Source organism: Manacus vitellinus, unplaced genomic scaffold (genome assembly GCF_001715985.3).
Source record: "Manacus vitellinus isolate BGI_N305 unplaced genomic scaffold, ASM171598v3 scaffold_52_pilon, whole genome shotgun sequence".
In the NCBI taxonomy this organism is placed as follows: Eukaryota; Metazoa; Chordata; class Aves; order Passeriformes; family Pipridae; genus Manacus; species Manacus vitellinus.
In genome coordinates this window covers 363,039-379,699 of record NW_021940628.1, presented here as the reverse complement: position 1 = coordinate 379,699, position 16,661 = coordinate 363,039, and the positions used below count along the sequence as shown (strand labels likewise).

The 16,661-nt window shown below is 56.8% G+C and overlaps 1 protein-coding gene across 1 annotated transcript in view; it reads left to right on the top strand.

Annotated features, from left to right (window-relative positions):
- Positions 1 to 16,661, top strand: part of PTPRU (protein tyrosine phosphatase receptor type U) — a 65,928-nt gene that overhangs the window by 24,695 nt on the left and 24,572 nt on the right. Inside the window, exons 4-16 of the mRNA XM_029963011.1 lie at positions 536 to 670; positions 760 to 875; positions 970 to 1,144; positions 2,091 to 2,375; positions 2,960 to 3,268; positions 6,850 to 6,959; positions 7,275 to 7,476; positions 8,325 to 8,427; positions 8,838 to 9,111; positions 10,735 to 10,771; positions 11,282 to 11,420; positions 13,458 to 13,487; positions 14,772 to 14,929. Of these exons, the coding sequence (XP_029818871.1) occupies positions 536 to 670; positions 760 to 875; positions 970 to 1,144; positions 2,091 to 2,375; positions 2,960 to 3,268; positions 6,850 to 6,959; positions 7,275 to 7,476; positions 8,325 to 8,427; positions 8,838 to 9,111; positions 10,735 to 10,771; positions 11,282 to 11,420; positions 13,458 to 13,487; positions 14,772 to 14,929 (2,073 nt within the window). The remainder of the gene's footprint in view (positions 1 to 535; positions 671 to 759; positions 876 to 969; positions 1,145 to 2,090; positions 2,376 to 2,959; positions 3,269 to 6,849; positions 6,960 to 7,274; positions 7,477 to 8,324; positions 8,428 to 8,837; positions 9,112 to 10,734; positions 10,772 to 11,281; positions 11,421 to 13,457; positions 13,488 to 14,771; positions 14,930 to 16,661) is intronic.

Below are 16,661 nucleotides of genomic sequence, written 5' to 3'. Positions count from 1 at the left end.
GGGTGCAGCCTGGGTGTCCTGTTGTCACCTGGGCTGGTGGAGCTCCATCCCCTGGGCACCCCTGAGGCTCCTTTCTCCATCTCCATCCCCATCCCTGCCAGCTCCAACGTTGCTTTTGTTTTTATAAAACCTTGGAAAAGCACAGACTGAACATGGGGCTTGAGTGTTCCCGTCAAGAGGGTCCACCCAGACCGGTTGGAACCCAAAATCCCAGGCTGTCCCAACACATTGGCTCTTGGGGTTCACCACTTACTTCTTCCAGAGACCTGCCCCTCTCTGTCAACCCCAGAGCCTGCCTCTGGCAGGGATGCCAGAGGGTGCATCCCTCCCTGGGACACTGGCTGTATGGAGAGAGGAACAAATTCTTGACTTTGAGCTGGAGCTGGTGTTTGCTGGGTGCTTTGGTGTAATGCTTCTCCTTGGTTGGTTGGTACTCCTGTAAAACCTTTTGCCAAAATGCTTGGTTTTTTTCACTAAATTAAAAGAAGTCTCCTGGGAAAAAGTCCGTGGCTTTTTCTCTTTACCTGAATTCAAGGTATCAAAGAGCTGAAGGCTCTGGAAAAGTTCACGTGGGTGAACTCTTGGAGTCTAAACATCTGTAAAACACCCGGTAAAGCTCGAGGCTTCGGGACTGGGGTTTTGGAGCTCGGCCCCAGCCACGACATCCCGGGTGGGTTTTTTGGGCATGGTGGGATTTTTTTTTGAGGATCCCCTCAGAGCTCGGCCGCTTTGTCACCTCTCCCTTGTGCCCTCTGGCAGCCAAAGCCCCTCATTTCTCCCGCCTGGGCGACGTGGAGGTGAACGCGGGGCAAAACGCCACCTTCCAGTGCGTGGCCGCCGGGAAGGCGTCCGAGGCCGAGCGCTTCCTCATGCAGGTGAGGGGTGCTCCTGGTAAAACCCCGACCTGGGGACAACGTCTGGTGGCCCTGGGCGTGCCTGCAGTGACGTCTGGTCTCTCCCGTGGCGCAGAGGCAGAGCGGCCAGGCGGTCCCCGCCGCCTCGGTGAAGCACATCAGCCACCGGCGCTTCCTGGCCACCTTCCAGCTGGACGAGGTGTCCAAGGCGCAGCAGGATCTGTACCGCTGTGTCACCCAGTCCAGCCGGGGCTCGGGGGTCTCCAACTTCGCCGAGCTCATCGTCAAAGGTGGGTGATGTGCCCTTGGGTCTCTGGGTCACGGATGGGCCGTCCCTGCTCTGCTGCTGGCAGAGGAGGAGGAAGGTGGGACGCCCGGGGCAGTGGGATCGCAGTTTCTTCTTGCTACACGCAGACTTTGCATCATAAAAACCAGGAAACTGCCTTTGCTGGTGGCCTGAGATGATTTATTTTTGATTGCAGTAGGTGGGAATTAATTAATTATGGTGAAACTGTGCGGCACCACGCTGGGCTGTGTATCTCATAAAGATAATTAAGGTTTGATCAGATGAAACCCTATTGCAGCTGTTAAAGCCTCACTGAGGGCACATGCACAGGCTGAAGTTTGAGGACTAGCTGGTGCCCTCCTGTACTTTGGTGTCGATCCCCACGTCCTCTGGGTGGGGAATCCGAGTTTGTCCTGTGCTTTTCAGCATGAATCATGGAATGGTTTGGGTTGGAAGGGACCTTAAAGCTCTAATTGTTCCACTCCACGTGGCAGGGACACCTTCCACTAGACCAGGTTGCTCAAAGCTCCATCCAGGGCCTTGAACACTTCCAGGGATGGGGCATCCACAGCTTCTCTGGGCAACCTGTACCAGGGCCTCACCACTCCCAGAGTAAAGAATTTTTTCCTAATATCCAATCTAAACCTACTCTCTGTCAGTGTGAAGCCATTCTCCCTTGTCCTGTCACTCCAGGCTCTTGTAAAAGGTCCCTCTCCATCTTTTTTGTAGGCCCTTCAGGCACTGGAGGACCACAATTAGGTCATGCCTAAGCCTTCTTTTTTGCAGACTGAATGTGGTCGGTTGGTGTGGGAAGAGATGTTTGGGATGTGTCAGCTGTAACGAGTCAACAATAAAATTGTGGCGGCCGTGGTTGTGCCAGCGTTGGCCTGGCTCTGGGAGCTGCTTCTGGAGGGGGACGCTCCACCTGCCCCTTCTCTGTTCTCTTCCAGAGCCCCCCACACCCATTGCACCCCCCCAGCTGCTCCGGGCCGGCTCCACCTACCTCATCATCCAGCTCAACACCAACTCCATCATCGGCGACGGCCCCATCGTGCGCAAGGAGATCGAGTACGATGACCTCGGGGGGGTCGGAGGTGGCAGCTGTCATGCAGACCTAAAGCTCTGGCACCTGGACCCGGACACCGAGTATGAGATCAGCGTCCTGCTCACCCGGCCCGGCGAGGGGGGCACCGGCAAACCGGGGCCGCCCCTCATCAGCCGCACCAAGTGCGCAGGTGGGTCCCATGGGGCCACCCAGGGTGGCTTTGGGAGAGGTCCCTGCCACCCCCAGCCCTTCCCACCACCCCTGGGCGTGGAAGGATGTTCGCTGCCATTAATCCAAACCACCCACGTGCATGTGTTGGCAGAGGAACTTGTCTCCTCGTTAGCGCCGACTTCTCCCTTCACGCCAATTAGAGCTAATTAAGCTTCCCAGGGATGGCACTCTCCTCCTTTCAAGAGCCTAAAACGGGCTTGGTGACAACACAAGGCCTCTCTATCTGGTTATCTGGGGCTGCTCATAGGGTGGGTGCTCCTGGTGCCCACCGGAATAGTGGAACTGGTGCCCGACTTCACCTCCTCAGGGAAGGGATGAGCCCATGGGGGCTGCTGTCCCTGCAGTGTTGGTGGCTGTGAGACCCAGTGATGTGCCCAGCCCTGTCTGCAGGGCAGCAGCATCCTGTGCTGGGGCTGGTCCCAGTTTTGGGGCCAGGGTTGCCCTCTGCACTCACCCCTGTACAAGGGTTTTCCCTGACAATACACATAAATCCATGAGACGTTTCTCTTCCTCGCTCATCTCTCCCCGTCTCTTCCCACACAGAGCCCATGAGGGCCCCCAAAGGCCTGGCTTTCTCCGAGATCCAGTCCAGGCAGCTGACACTGCAGTGGGAGCCACTGGGCTACAACCTGACCCGCTGCCACACCTACACCGTCTCGCTCTGCTACCGCTACTTCGTGGGCAGCGGCCACAACCAGACCTTCCAGGAGTGCGTGAAGATGGAGCGGAACGCCAACCGCTACACCATCAAAAACCTGCTGCCCTACAAGAACATCCACGTCAAGCTCATCCTCTCCAACCCCGAGGGCCGCAAGGAGGGCAAGGAGGTGGTTTTTCAGACCGATGAGGATGGTGAGTCCGCTCAGGGAGGTGCCCCACCCCCAGAAATGGGACTCTGCTGTTGAACTGTCGGTGTGTTTCCTGTGGTGGGCTCTCAGCCCAGGGTGGGAATATCTCCTGTGGCATTGAACTTACAGGGAAGTGAAAAGGGTGTTGCAGCCTCAGGGCTGCGCAGGGGGAGGTGAGAGAAAGGGGCAGTGATGGTGGTTGGGGAAGGGAAGTGCTTGGGGGCTGGATGGGGGTGTCACTGCAGACACACTGCCCTCGGCCTCGGAGTGGAGTTTGACCCGTGCCCGGTCTGGTGGAGGGTGTGAGAGTTGGCTGATGCCCAGCTCCTCCCAGCACAAGCCTCCTCACTCATCCCTTATTGGGAACCAAAGCCTGGTAGTGATAATAACAGCAATTAAAACAATTAATGCTTTGTACTTAGGTAACGTCTTTTATCTGCTTGGTCGCTGATGGATCCAGCACTGCTGAATTCCTGGGAGAGAGCTGTTAACCAGGGCAGGAGCAGCTTTACTCGGCTCCCCCAGCGCTCTTCCCCAGTTCAGTTTGCCCTGGAGCAAGTTCAGGTTGTGCAGATGAGCTCTGTGGTGATCAAGGCCCTTGTTTTTTGGCACAGCATTGCTCCTGAGAGGCTGAGCTGTTGTTTTCCCCCTGTTCTGGCTGTGCCCCGGGGTTGGGTCCCTGCTGCCAGCACCTGAGTGGGGTGATGTCCTCGCTGGAGGCTCCATTGCTCCATTGTTTTGGAATCTTCTCCAAGGCTGTCCTGGAGCTGGGGCCACTGTACAGGTCTCCCAGGTCTGGCCTTACCTGCACTGCGTCTCTCCATCAGCAGTGTTTGGGTCACTTGGGCTCTGGAGAGCAGTGGATATGGCAGGAGGTACAGGACAGGGCTGGCTCTGTGTGTCTGGTGCCACCCATCAGTGGCAGGCCACATCCAGGGCTGGCCTCTCCCACTGGTGACTCCTGCTTGTCACATCCTCTTTGCTGCCCCACAGGGATCTCCCCCGTGTGCTGTGATGCCCCTTCAGGGGCAGTTGGGCAGCCCCCACAGGGGCAGAGCTGCCCCTCTCATGGCTGGTGGGGCCAGGGGGCCTCATCCTGCTCTGTGGGGGCTTGTGTGGGTGCAAGGAGCTGCTGCAGCCCTGGGTGGATGCTGGGTGCTGAGCACCAGGAGCATCCCCAGCTCTCCCAGAGCCACGTGTTAAACAAAACCAGAATTAATCTCCAAAGCACTTTTTTTAGCATGAAGAATCAGCAATTAAGGTGGAAGAACTGATAACTGCAAAAGACTGGCTCCAGACCCCCTGAGGAGAAGCCTGCTGTGGAATTCCCCTGCATGGGACTCTCCATGATTTGGGACCCACCAAAATGTGTGTGTGATGCTCGTCCCTCCTGTTTCCCAGGCTGGAAAGCAAAACCTCCAGAGCTGGAGCGGGACTGAAGTGTCTGAAGAAACCTGAAGTGTCTCCAAGTCCCGTTTTCATCTGCAAATCCTAAATCCAGCACCCTCCTCTGCACAGCAGCACTTTCCACATCCCCAGCTCCCAGCCTGCCCCTCCAGGGGCACCTCCCTCCCCATGGTTCCTTTCCCAGCTCTGATTGCTCCAGCTGTTCTCACCGGGCTGTGACTGCTCCAGCTGTTTTCTGATGGAATATTAATACAGGAGCTCCAGATGTCTTTTTGCTGTACTGTAATCACTCCAGCTGCTTTTCCCTGTGCCTCGATTAACTGGGGCTGGTGGCTTCCCCCTTGGATTGAACTTGGGGCCGTGGGTACATGTGGCCTCCTTGAGATGGATCCATGGATATCCACCTATGGATATATGGCCTTTATTCCACGTGGGCTTGGCACAGCATCTCCCTGCCTACCTGGGAGGAGGAGAAAGAGTTTTGCTCCTAGAACTGGGTGATGAGCAGCCACCCGTGCAATTAAGCCAAGGTGCTGAAGGCTCATTAATCACAGGACCCTTAATTGTGGTTTATTTTGGCGCGAGGCCAGTTTTGGTGGCAGCATCTGCTGGTGCAGAGCTGGGGCTGGTCTTGGTGGGCTGCAAAGATGCACATGCACATCCCAGGTGGTAAACCCTGATTTTGGGCTGGAACCCCCATCTCTGGGGCGTTAACAGCTGAGCCAAACCAAGGGTGTTGTTCGCAGCATCTTCTTGGACCCCGGGTAAAGTCGTACTGGTGCATGGGCAGGACACAGGGAGGGATCTGCTGGATCCACAGGTTTTCCAGCTGGTGTTGCAGTGCTCCATATGGATGCAGGTGACCCACAGCTGGAGATTTTGTTCTGTGTACACAGAATGATGAAACTCAACCCCAGGTGCCTGTGTGTTGCAGCGTGTTGGTGCTGTGAGGAGCCAGTTCTCTCCCTTGCAGTGCTTGCAAGCCCAAATAAATAGATATAAATCCATAAATAAATATAAATATGTGCATATATGGATGGCAGAGGGGTACGTGCACATCTGGAAGCTGTTGTGTGCATCCTCTGCTGGTCTCAACCTGGTGTATCATGCCTATACCTACATACATAAATATATAAGCTATATATGTTATAATATTAAGATAATACATAAATTGTACTCTAGACAATAATTTAATGATGATACAATATATAATAATAATATAAAATAAGATGTAACTGTATATATACTACAGGTCATATATAATACATAATGATAGAAAATAATACATAATTATATATATAGCATAGGTTATAAGATATATAAAAAAAATATATAGGTACACACATTCCTGCCCTGAAGGTTTCCTTAATTTTCCTAGGGTTTAATAAGAGCCTGTGTACACGTGTAGGACACAGTGCCTCTGATTAAATTAAGTTGTAAATCAAGTGGAAACGCCGTGTTTGCACGGTGGGGGAGGAGATCCCTCCCTTCCCTCTCTCCAGCCCCGTAATTAGATCCGAACAAAAGCTGTGAGGGAAAAAAAAAAAAAAAAAAGCAAAGCAGAGGGGCAGAGCTGCTGTCCCTCTGCAAGGAGATGAGGGGGTGTTTTGGGAGCGGGACTTTCCCAAGCCGTTGCCTCTCCGTGGAGAAATCCACGATAAAGGAGCGGATATCGATCCCGGTGCTGCTGATCGCCATCGGTGATTACAGTTATTGTTGTGCTGGTGCTAATTAGAGGGGAGGGCTGGGACACGTCTGTCTGCAGGTGAGGATGTTGCTGCTTGCTGGCAGTGTCTCCCCAGGGTGCTGGTGGCTCCTGGGGGGGATTTAAGTTGTGGGGGAAAAGGGGATTGATTTATTTTGAGCTCGGGCAGGTTGTGCCGGTGACGGTGGGTGGGAATTGCTCCTGGCAATGGTACCTGTGGGATTTGTGCCGTGGGAGGGGGGGACATCCTCCTCCAGTGGCAGTCACCAGTGGGCCCAGGAGCGTCACTGCCTTGGGGAGCATCTCCCTGGGGACCCACCAGCCCTGTCTGGTGGCACATGTTGGAGCTGGGTGACATGGCAAAGGGGATGTGGTGGCTCGGTCCCGGGGCCACCTGGAGGGGTTTCCTGGAGGATTTCTTCTTCCAAACTGGTTTCGTGCTGCATCCAAGCATGTCCCCTTTCCTTCCCCAGTGCCTGGGGGCATCGCCTCAGAGTCCCTCACCTTCACCCCGCTGGAGGACATGATATTCCTCAAGTGGGAGGAACCGGTGGAGCCCAACGGCCTCATCACACAGTACGAGGTACATCCCGGAGGGCTGCGGCTTCCAGGGTGGGGACAGAGGGACACGGGACAGTCCTGCTGGGGGGACACAGTGGAGGGAGTTTGGGACAACTGCTGCTCTTGCTCATGGGGATTAAAGGCGACTGCAGCACTGCTGCTGCCCCCAAGCCCTTCATTTGGCTTTTCCAGTGAACGTCTGCTTTTGATTTACCCCAAAAAACATCTGCCTCCAGGCTGCCCCCATGACCCTCCTTGGAATTCATCCCTGTCCCCTGAATCCGGGGTCTCCCCCCTCTCCCACGGCCACGGGTGACGCTCTGCCCTGTCCCTGCAGATCAGCTACCAGAGCATCGAGTCGTCCGACCCGGCCGTCAACGTGCCCGGCCCGCGCCGCACCGTGTCCAAACTGCGCAACGAGACCTACCACGTCTTCTCCAACCTCCACCCCGGCACCACTTACCTCTTCTCCGTCCGGGCCCGCACCGGGAAGGGCTTTGGCCAGACGGCACTCACCGAGATCACCACCAACATCTCCGGTAGGTTCCCGTGGCTCCACGCCACGGCTTCGCCTCCGCTCGGATACCCTGGGGTGGTGTCGACCCTCTGCGTCGCTCCCGTGAGTTGGGTGGCTGGGAGGTTTGTGGGGACCGGAGGCTGCTGTGGAAGGATGCTCTTGGGGGTGGCAGCTGTGCCGTGAGCCCCCCAGGCAGCCCCCCAGCTTGGTGGGTCCCTGGCTGGGGAGTCCAGCCAGCCCAGTGCTGGTGAGTGGTGCTGTGTGAGCTCTCAGTGTAATTGGGCTTCATTAACGAGCCACGCAGTACTCGAGGCTCTTTGCTCACATCTGTGGTGTCACCATTAACCGCAGCAAACGGGCTGAGGTGAGCCCAGATGGGGGCACTGAAACTGCAAAGCAGCTCAAGCTGGACCACAGCGGCTGCCAGTGATGGTTTGGGGGCCACAGGGCTATGCCAGGCATGAGGGGGGGTCCCTCATCTTGGTCTAGGGGTGTTGCTGGGCTGGCTTGGGTGTGTTTCTGCCCCAGGGTAAAGGTCACACTTTGATTCCAGTGATTCCAAGTGCCAGTGATTCTGACTGGTGCCATCCCTGGGCACATCTTTAAGCCCTGGAGCATTTGGGTCCTGCCAAGGTTGGATCCCGCTCCTGTCTCCTCCCCTCTGCCAGACCAGCATTGTTAACCCCCCTCAGTGCACACCCAGGGGTCCTCTCCCCACCCTGACACTTGTTCAAGACCTGGAGGGTCACACCGTTGGGTCACACTGCTCGTGCCTCAGTGTCCCCCCTGAGCTGGGGGCGGCTCTGAGCACATCCCTGGGGGCCAGGACTCATCCCTGGGGGCCAGAACTCATCCCTGCTCCCTTTGCAGCTCCCACCTTCGACTATGGGGACATGCCATCGCCGCTGAGCGAGTCAGAGAGCACCATCACGGTGCTGCTGCGGCCGGCGCAGGGCAGGGGGGCTCCCATCAGGTAGGTCGGGGCTGTAGGAGGGTGAGACCCCCACAAATGGGGTGGGACAGCACGGTGGAGCTCCAAAGGAAGGGCAGGACCGTGTTTTTCCCGAAGCTGTTTATTTTTGGGTATCGGTCTCTTCTCCCAGCAGTGGGACAAGAGGGCACAGGCTTAAGCTGTGCCAAGGGAAATTGGGAAGTTCTTCACAGAGAGAGGGATCAGGCATTGTCAGGGGCTGCCCAGGGAGGGGGTGGAGTCACTGTCCCTGGAGGTGTTTAAGAAGAGACTGGATGTGTCACTCAGTGCCACACGGGCTGGGTGACAAGGTGGGGTTGGGTCACAGGTTGGGCACAAAGATCTGGGAGGTCTTTTCCAACCTGGCTGATTGTGGGATTGTGTGACTCTAACCCGTGCCTGGCCCTTGCCAGCACTTACCAGGTGATAGTGGAGGAGGACCGTCCCAAGAAGCTCAAGAGGGAGCTGGGGGGGCCGGAATGCTTCCCGGTGCCCCTCACCTTCGACGACGCCGTGTCCCGGGGCTCCGTGCACTACTTTGGGGCAGAGCTGCCCGCCAGCAGCCTCACCGAGGCCAAACCCTTCACTGTGGGGGACAACCAGACCTACAGCGGCTACTGGAACCCCCCCCTGGAGCCCAAGAAGGCCTATCTCATCTACTTCCAAGCCATGAGCAACCTCAAAGGGGTGAGTGCCCGTGGGACCCCCCTCCGGCCGGTGGGTTGGACCAGGCAGAAGGCAGGCTGGGGTTTGGGGGGGTCAGGGAAAACAGGGCTTGTTTGAGGTCCCCCTTGGGCCACCCTCTGGGCTCACCCCCAGTGTCCTGCTCAGGGGGAGCTGGTGCTCTGGGCTGCCCTTATGGCACACAGGGACCGTGGAGGGGTGTCCCATTCCTCCCAGCACCCCTGGGCTGTGCCTGTCCCCATCCCAGTGCTGACACTGGAGAGGGAGGAGTCCAACCTCCCCCACCCACCAGCCATGACTCCAACCAGCACCAGTGCCTGGGACACCCCATTCCTGGGCTCATCCTGGCGTGGAGAAGGACCATTTGGACAGCAGGAGCTGCGTGTGCATTGCTGGGACCCACTGCTGACAGGACAGCGAGTCCCAGCTCCAGAGAACTCCTGGGAGCTCCTAGGCTGCCTTTCCCTGCCTTCTGCTGCCTGTTCCCTCTGTGAAGGTGTAACAGCCCTGCTCTGACAGCACCCCCACATCCCTGGGCTGATTCCTCCAAGTCACTGATGGGACCACCGGGACCCTTCTCGGCATCACCTGCTCCGGCACGTCCCATCCCACCCAGGGGAGGGTGAAGGCAAAGCAGCAGGACCACAGCTCCATCCTCATCCTGCACAGCTGCATCTTGCTGGAAAGGTGCTGGTTATTGAATCCTCTCCTCGGCTCCAGGGTCGTTCACACCTCGCTGGGTTGTAATTAGAGCCGAGATGGACAGGGAGGATCTCGGCTCTGGCTCGCTTGGGCACTGCTGGATAATAACTGGTAGCTGATGCTGGTTTACAGCCTTCCTGCTGGGAGGCAATGGATTTGTCCTGGCTGCTGTCAGACATTGCAAAAAGGCTGGATCCTGGCTGGAGTTGTTCAAGGGTTTTGTGCCAGATGAAGCAAGAAACAGGAGAAGGAAAAGCTGGTAACCCCAGGGAGAGCAGGGCTGGAGCCGACCCTGCCCTGGGCCTGTGGCATGGGCAGGTCTCAGTCCAAGGGTGGATGGAGCAGCATTGCCAGCAACAGTGTCCTGAGGATGCTTGGAAAAGAAGGCAATCCTGCCAAGATGGTGCTTTTTTGTTTTGCAGCAGAAGTTGGATGCATGGAAAGATGGAATATTTTAGCTGAACCCGTCCCTACATGGCAAATGTTAAAACTGTTGGCTGGCAAACTTGTCAGCACATACAGGGCACTGGGACTGGGGCTGAAAACTTTAACTGATGGAAAGAAAACCCCCATGAAGCTCTGGATGACGACCTGGGACTGTTTTAGCTGTGGCTGGTGACCCACAGCTTACCTGGATCTGCTGGGTCCCTCTGAGGGTCTTGAGCTTTGCCATCCCCTCTGTGCCAGGAGCAGTGGACTTGGCTAACCCTGGGAATGCTGGGGGCAGCTCATTCAGCAGCATCTCTTGGGATGTGGGTCCCCGGGAGCTCTTTGGGTGCTGCAGCACAAATCACCAGCGAACTCCCTCGATTTTGGGGGGTCAGAGCACCAACGGACCGGCCTTGTGTCCACCCAGCCTCGCTCGGAGCGGGGAGCGGAGCTCTGGGATCATCCAGCACTGATCCTCCTTTTTTACCTCTGTAGGAAACCCGGCTGAACTGTGTCCGGATCGCCCGCAAAGGTGAGCCCACCCTTCCCCAGCCAGGGGGGTCCCACCGAGGACCAACCTCCAACCCTGCGGCTCCTGCGGTGGTTGGGGCCGTGCCGGTGGGTGTGGGGACCAGTGCTGGCTGCTGGTTGGGCTGGGTGTGATGGTTTTATTCTTTCCCACTTCCTTTGGTGCCTGGGGTTTTCCCCTCGGTTGAGTTTTCCCTCTGGATGCCGCTGTCGTGGTGGGGGTGGCAGGCTGGAGTCGGTAGTGCTGGATGCTGAATCCGGGGATGGCTGATCTGACGTGGGGCGTGACAAAAGGTGGCACAAAGGGACTTGTCTCACCCCGCTGGAACTGAGAGAGGGCCTTGCCCGTGGTCATAGTGTGGCACTGCAGAGCCCTGTAATGTCTTGGTGGAATAATGTGTTCATGGAGCAATGAGCACCCCATGGGACAAATCCCGGTGTTTCCATATATGATGTTGCCAACGCCCCTGGAGCTGAGTGATGACCCCTCCTGCCTGTCCTTGTGCCCTGGCAGCTGCCTGCAAAGAGAGCAAGCGTCCCCTGGAGGTGTCACAGCACTCGGAGGAGATGGGCTTGATCCTGGGGATCTGTGCTGGGGGGCTCATCGTCCTCATTATCCTGCTGGGAGCCATCATCGTGGCCATCCGGAAGGGGTAAGGAGACCTGGTGTCATGGCTGGTGCTTCATCTGTCCCTTCCCCCGAGCTCAGCCCTTCTCCACCGCCCCAGCACTAACTGGGAGCTACTGGTGGTGATTGTGCTGCGCTGGGCAGACCCCAGACCCTCCCTCGAGCTGGGTGTCCATGTGCTTGTGCATCCCCCCAGGCACTGTGGGATCTCAGGAGGCACTGGGGACCAAGGAGCAAAGTCCTGGGGATGTCCCTTCCCCCTCAGGGCTCTGGAGCTTTGTCCCTCTCCCGTGTATTTTTCAGTCTTTTGCCTCTTTTTGCTGCTGCTTCTTGGCTTTGTGCTGCCCTGGTGATTCTGCAGAGATGGAAATGCTTCTGGCCCGTGTCCAGGCCCTGGGACAGTGCTGAGCCAGGCTGTCCCCATCCCACCAGCTCTCCCCCTGCTAACAGCAGCCAGGGGACCCCAGGGTGTGCAGCCCTGCACCCCCCAGCCCAAAATGACAAAAATCAGCTTCATCTGCACTGAGATGTCTCTGGGCTTCCCTGTTGCCTTGGCCAGCCCAGGGCTGGATCCATCCATGGGAGTGCTGTTGGCTGAGGTCTGGAGGGTCTGGCTGTGCAGGTCTCCCCCTCAGGGGTTGGGCTGGGGCCAATCCAATGCTGGACCCCTCTGGGGTCGGGCAGGGGGGCTGCCCACCCTGGTCACCCCTGGGTGTGGGTGCTCAGAGCAGTCCAGCGCCTCCTTGGCTTGTTTTAATGGGGAAGCACTGAGCTTCCACTGGAATGTGGACAATCCCTTACTGAGATCTCCAGCTGGCTCTAAACGAGTCATTAAAATTTGGGCGTTCACTGGAGGGGAGGTTTTCCCCGGGCTGATGATCCTTGGGGACCCCCAAACTGCTCTGCCACCCCCAGGGGAATCCCCACACTCCCGGGCTCTCTGGAAAGCTGAGCACACCCAGCGTGGGTGGGGGAACCTCAGTGGGGTGGGAGGGAGAGGAGGGCGAGGGCTTTCCAGGACACTCATCCCTGGGAGCGCTGGGGAAACGCGGCCGCTGCTTTTTGCTTGGGTGCAACGCCCCGGAAAGCGGCCCTGGAAAGCGGCTCCTTCCGTGCGGGGCCGGAGCCGGGGGGGCTCTCAAAGCCAGGGAGAAAGGACAGCAATTAAACACAGGGCTGGGGATGATGGAGCAAAGTACGTGAACAGCCAGGGGGGGAGAGAAAACCAGCGGGGCACAACCTCGGCCCGTGGAAACGTGCAAAGCTCTTTGTGTGTCCCTGCGCCCCGGAGGGATCCTTGCGGATTTAGAGCGGGGATGTGGCACCTGGGCAGGGTTGGCTTGTGACTCCGTTAGGTCTGTCTCTGATGGAGCAAATGCCAGTGGTGCTGATGGTGTTTTGGGGAGTGCTGCTGTGGGTGGGAAGCCACAAGTGTGGCTGCTGCATTCCCAGTGCTGAGGAGGAGGAGGAGGAGGAGGAGGAGGAGGAGGAGGAAGAGCAGCTCTGCTTCAGCATCTCGGGGTGAACCTGTTGAAGGACAAACCAGAGCCACAAATCAGACCTGATGCCAACAGCCCTGAGTTTGGGGCTGTGGGCAAGCTGGGATGAGCTCATAAATCTCCTCCAGAGTGTTTTGCCGCTGGAAAAACACTGATGTGGTGGAATGGGAAGGCAGCTCTGGAACAGACTCATTCCTAGGAAAAAGTGCACTGGAGACGTGATGTCCTAACCCCATCTATCCCACTGGGACCCTGACCAGCTCCCTGAGCGAAATCCCTACATTTTGGACACGTTTGCTGTTCACTCTTAAAAATTATGGAATAGCCCCTTGGACAAGGGCACTGTGGGCACACCCCACCTCTAGTGTGGTCACCCTGAGAGCCGGTGCTTGTGCTCTGCTGCGGGATGTTGGCTCCTGCCTGGAATAAATAACCTGTGGATGCCAAAGGGGACCTTTATGGTGCATTTAATTTTCTGGCAGCACTGTAACCCCCCCTTCTCTGTGCTGGAGAAAAGCTGCTTATGCAATTTCTGCTGCTCTCTTTGTTTGCACGCTTGCCAGGAGGAACTACTATTCTTATTCCTATTACCCGTGAGTAATTGTTGTTCTCTTTCTCCTTTACCCTCCTCGGGGCCACCCCCCTCACCCTACTGCTCCAACAAGTCCTTAGCTCTGCCCAGTACATTTTAAGGGTCTCTTTGGCTTGGGAAGATAATGCTGCTGAGCTTGTTAGAGGGAGAAAGCAACATGAAGGGGAAGGGTCAGTGACTCCGGGTGGAATTTTGGATTTTGGCAGCATCTTGCAGTGTGTCCTGGCCCCACTGAGACATGGGCTCAGATCTCCTGTTCATCCCTCCCCTGGTTTAAGCCCTGCTCTGGCTTCTTCAGAGCCTGATGCTGCCTCTCAAAAATATTCATTCAGGGTCTTGAATTTGGGGTGTGAGGTTCTGTTCCTCAGCTTTCCCAGAATCTTTGTCGGATGCCTAACGGGGACCTTGCCCTGGGGGAAAAGCCACTCTGGTGGGTGCTGAGCACTTGTGTAGTCAGGGGGTCCAGCCTGTCCCTTGGGGTGGATTTGGCCCCCAGCATGGTTTTAGGATCACAGAATGGTTTGAGTTGGAAGGGAACTTAAAGATCATCTAATTCTACCCCCCCTGCCATGGGCAGGGACACCTTCCACTAGCCCAGGCTGCTCCAAGCCCCATCCAACCTGCCCGTGGACACTTCCAGGGATGGAGCAACCACAGCTTCCCTGGGCAACCTGTGCCAGGGCCTCCCCACCCTCACAGGGAAGAATTTACCCCTAACCACTGATCTAAATCTCTCCTCTTTTACTTTAAAACTGTTCCCCTTGTCCTATCACTATTTGCTCGTGTAAAAAGTCGCTCTCCCCCTGTTTTATAAACCCCTTTAGGCACTGGAAGGGGCTCTCAGGTCTCCCTGGAGCCTTTTCTTCTCCAGGCCAAACACCCTCAGCTCTCCCAGCCTGGCTCCAGAGCAGAAGGGCTCCAGCCCTTGGAGCATTTTTGGGATCTGTGTCCTTGCACTTGCCCTGTGCAGCAGAGTGATGCCCGTGGTGTGCTGGATGGGCTGTGCTGCAGCTCGAGGGGGCAATGGGTGGGGCAAGGCTGGAGAAACCGGGCTGGGGGGAGCTGGGGCAGCCCCACATGATGCCAGATGGCTGGAGAGAGCCTTTGCTTACACATGGAGCACTCCTGGCTGTCCCAGGGGAGGGGACAGGATGGGACATCAAGCGTGAGCAGCCGGCAAGGGATGATCCAGCTGGGGACAGCACAAAACCAAAGCATGGTGACCCTGGGATTTTACAGCACCTTTGGGTGAGCCCTGCTTATTTCTGCTTCCTCCCTACTGCAGGAAGCCTGTGAACATGACCAAGGCAACCATTAACTACCGGCACGAGAAGACCCACATGATGAGTGCCATCGACAGGAGCTTCACCGACCAGAGCACCCTGCAGGAGGACGAGCGCCTGGGGCTGTCCTTCATGGACACCCACAACTACGGGAACAGAGGTAAGGATGGGAGTCCTGGCATCCCACTGCTCCCACCCCACAGCTACAGCAACCACAGTGAGGATGGGAACCCTGGTATTCCCCTGCTCCCACCCCACAGCTGTGGTGACCAAGGTAAGGATGGGGAATCCCGGCATCCCACTGCTCCCATCCAACCACAGCAAGGGTGCCCAATAATCCCTGAATATCCCAGAAACAGCCTGCCAGAGCTCAAGGAGTGTTTGGGCAATGCTCTCAGGCACATGGTGGGATTGTTGGGGTGTCCTGTGTGGGGGCAGGAGTTGGACTCCTTGTGGGTCCCGTCCAGCTCAGGAGATTCTGTGGTTCTCTGAATATTTATCCAAGGCTCAGTAAGAAGGTGTTACATCTACTTCAGCCTGATGTGTGTGGCACGTTGCAGGCTTTTCCCTGCCCTGTGTAACTCTCCAAGGGCATTGATCTCATCGGTGCCTGTGGTAACATTTATCATCATCCAGGCTGTGCTGAAGGGAAAAACGCTCGTGGGCTGCTCGAGCTGGGTCTCTGCATCTTCTTCACGTGGAGATCTGAGCTTGTGGCTGGGCAGCTTGAGGCTGTTTGTGGGCTCAGAACCTGTCTGCACCCCCCCTGGAGCTGTGAACCCCAGCTCTTCACTCGCTCAGGGCTTGGAAGCTTTACACCAGCCTTCCCCAGCACACCCAGCCCTGGCCTTCCGAGGGTTACCGAGCCCCCGTGTTGGCATCCGAGGCAGACTGATTCCTTCCCACCCACTGGAGGATGCGTCTCCACGCTGATTTAGTTGTAAAATAACTCCTTGGATGCCCCAGTTCCAACCATATGCTAATAACATCTGTTACAGTAACTTCAAGATGCCGCTTCCACGCGGCTCTTCCGCACCGGCTGTGGGATTAATGTGATTCCCGGCATTGTCTCACGGATAACAGAAGCCCAGAGGGCAAACTTTTCTTCTTAATACACAGAACTAGGTGTATTTATGGTTTTTTTTTTTGGTTGCTGTCCTTGAAGCACTCAGAGCCTGGTGGGGCTCTGTGTGGGCTGAGCTGGGGAGGCTGGGCTGGCTGCCATGGCTGGGGACAGCCCCCAGTGGCTGTGAACGTCCTTAATTAACGAGGGTAAATGAATGGGCTGCTCTCTTGGTGGCTGTTCCCCACCAGGCCTCAGTTTCCGTGCATTTAAAAGAAAATCACTAATCCTCAGGGAAACCTGGGTGGTTCCTCAGTGTGTGGCTGCCTGGAGCCCTCAGCACCTTGCAAGTGCCAGCAATTAATTTCTCATTAATCCCAGGCCGGGTCATGGGGGCACTCCTGGGTTGTCCTGTTGGTTCAGCCGGGGAGTGAGATCAAATCTCTGGTGCCTCCAGCTCTGGGGGTGCTCAGCACAGGAAGGATGTGGAGCTGCTGGAGCAAGTCCAGAGGAGGCCACGGAGATATTCCAAGGGCTGGAGCCCCTCTGCTCTGGAGCCAGGCTGGGAGAGCTGGGGGGGGTTCACCTGGAGAGGAGAAGGCTCCAGGGAGACCTGAGAGCCCCTTCCAGCTCCTAAAGGGGGCTTAGAAAAAACAGGAAGAGCAACTTTTTATATGGGCAGATAGTGATAGGACAAGGAGAAATGGTTTTAAACTAAAAGAGGAGAGATTTAGATTTAGGAAGGAATTGTTCCCTGTGAGGGTGGGGAGGCCCTGACACAGGTTGCCCAGAGAAGCTGCGGCTGCCCCATCCCTGGAAGTGTCCAAGG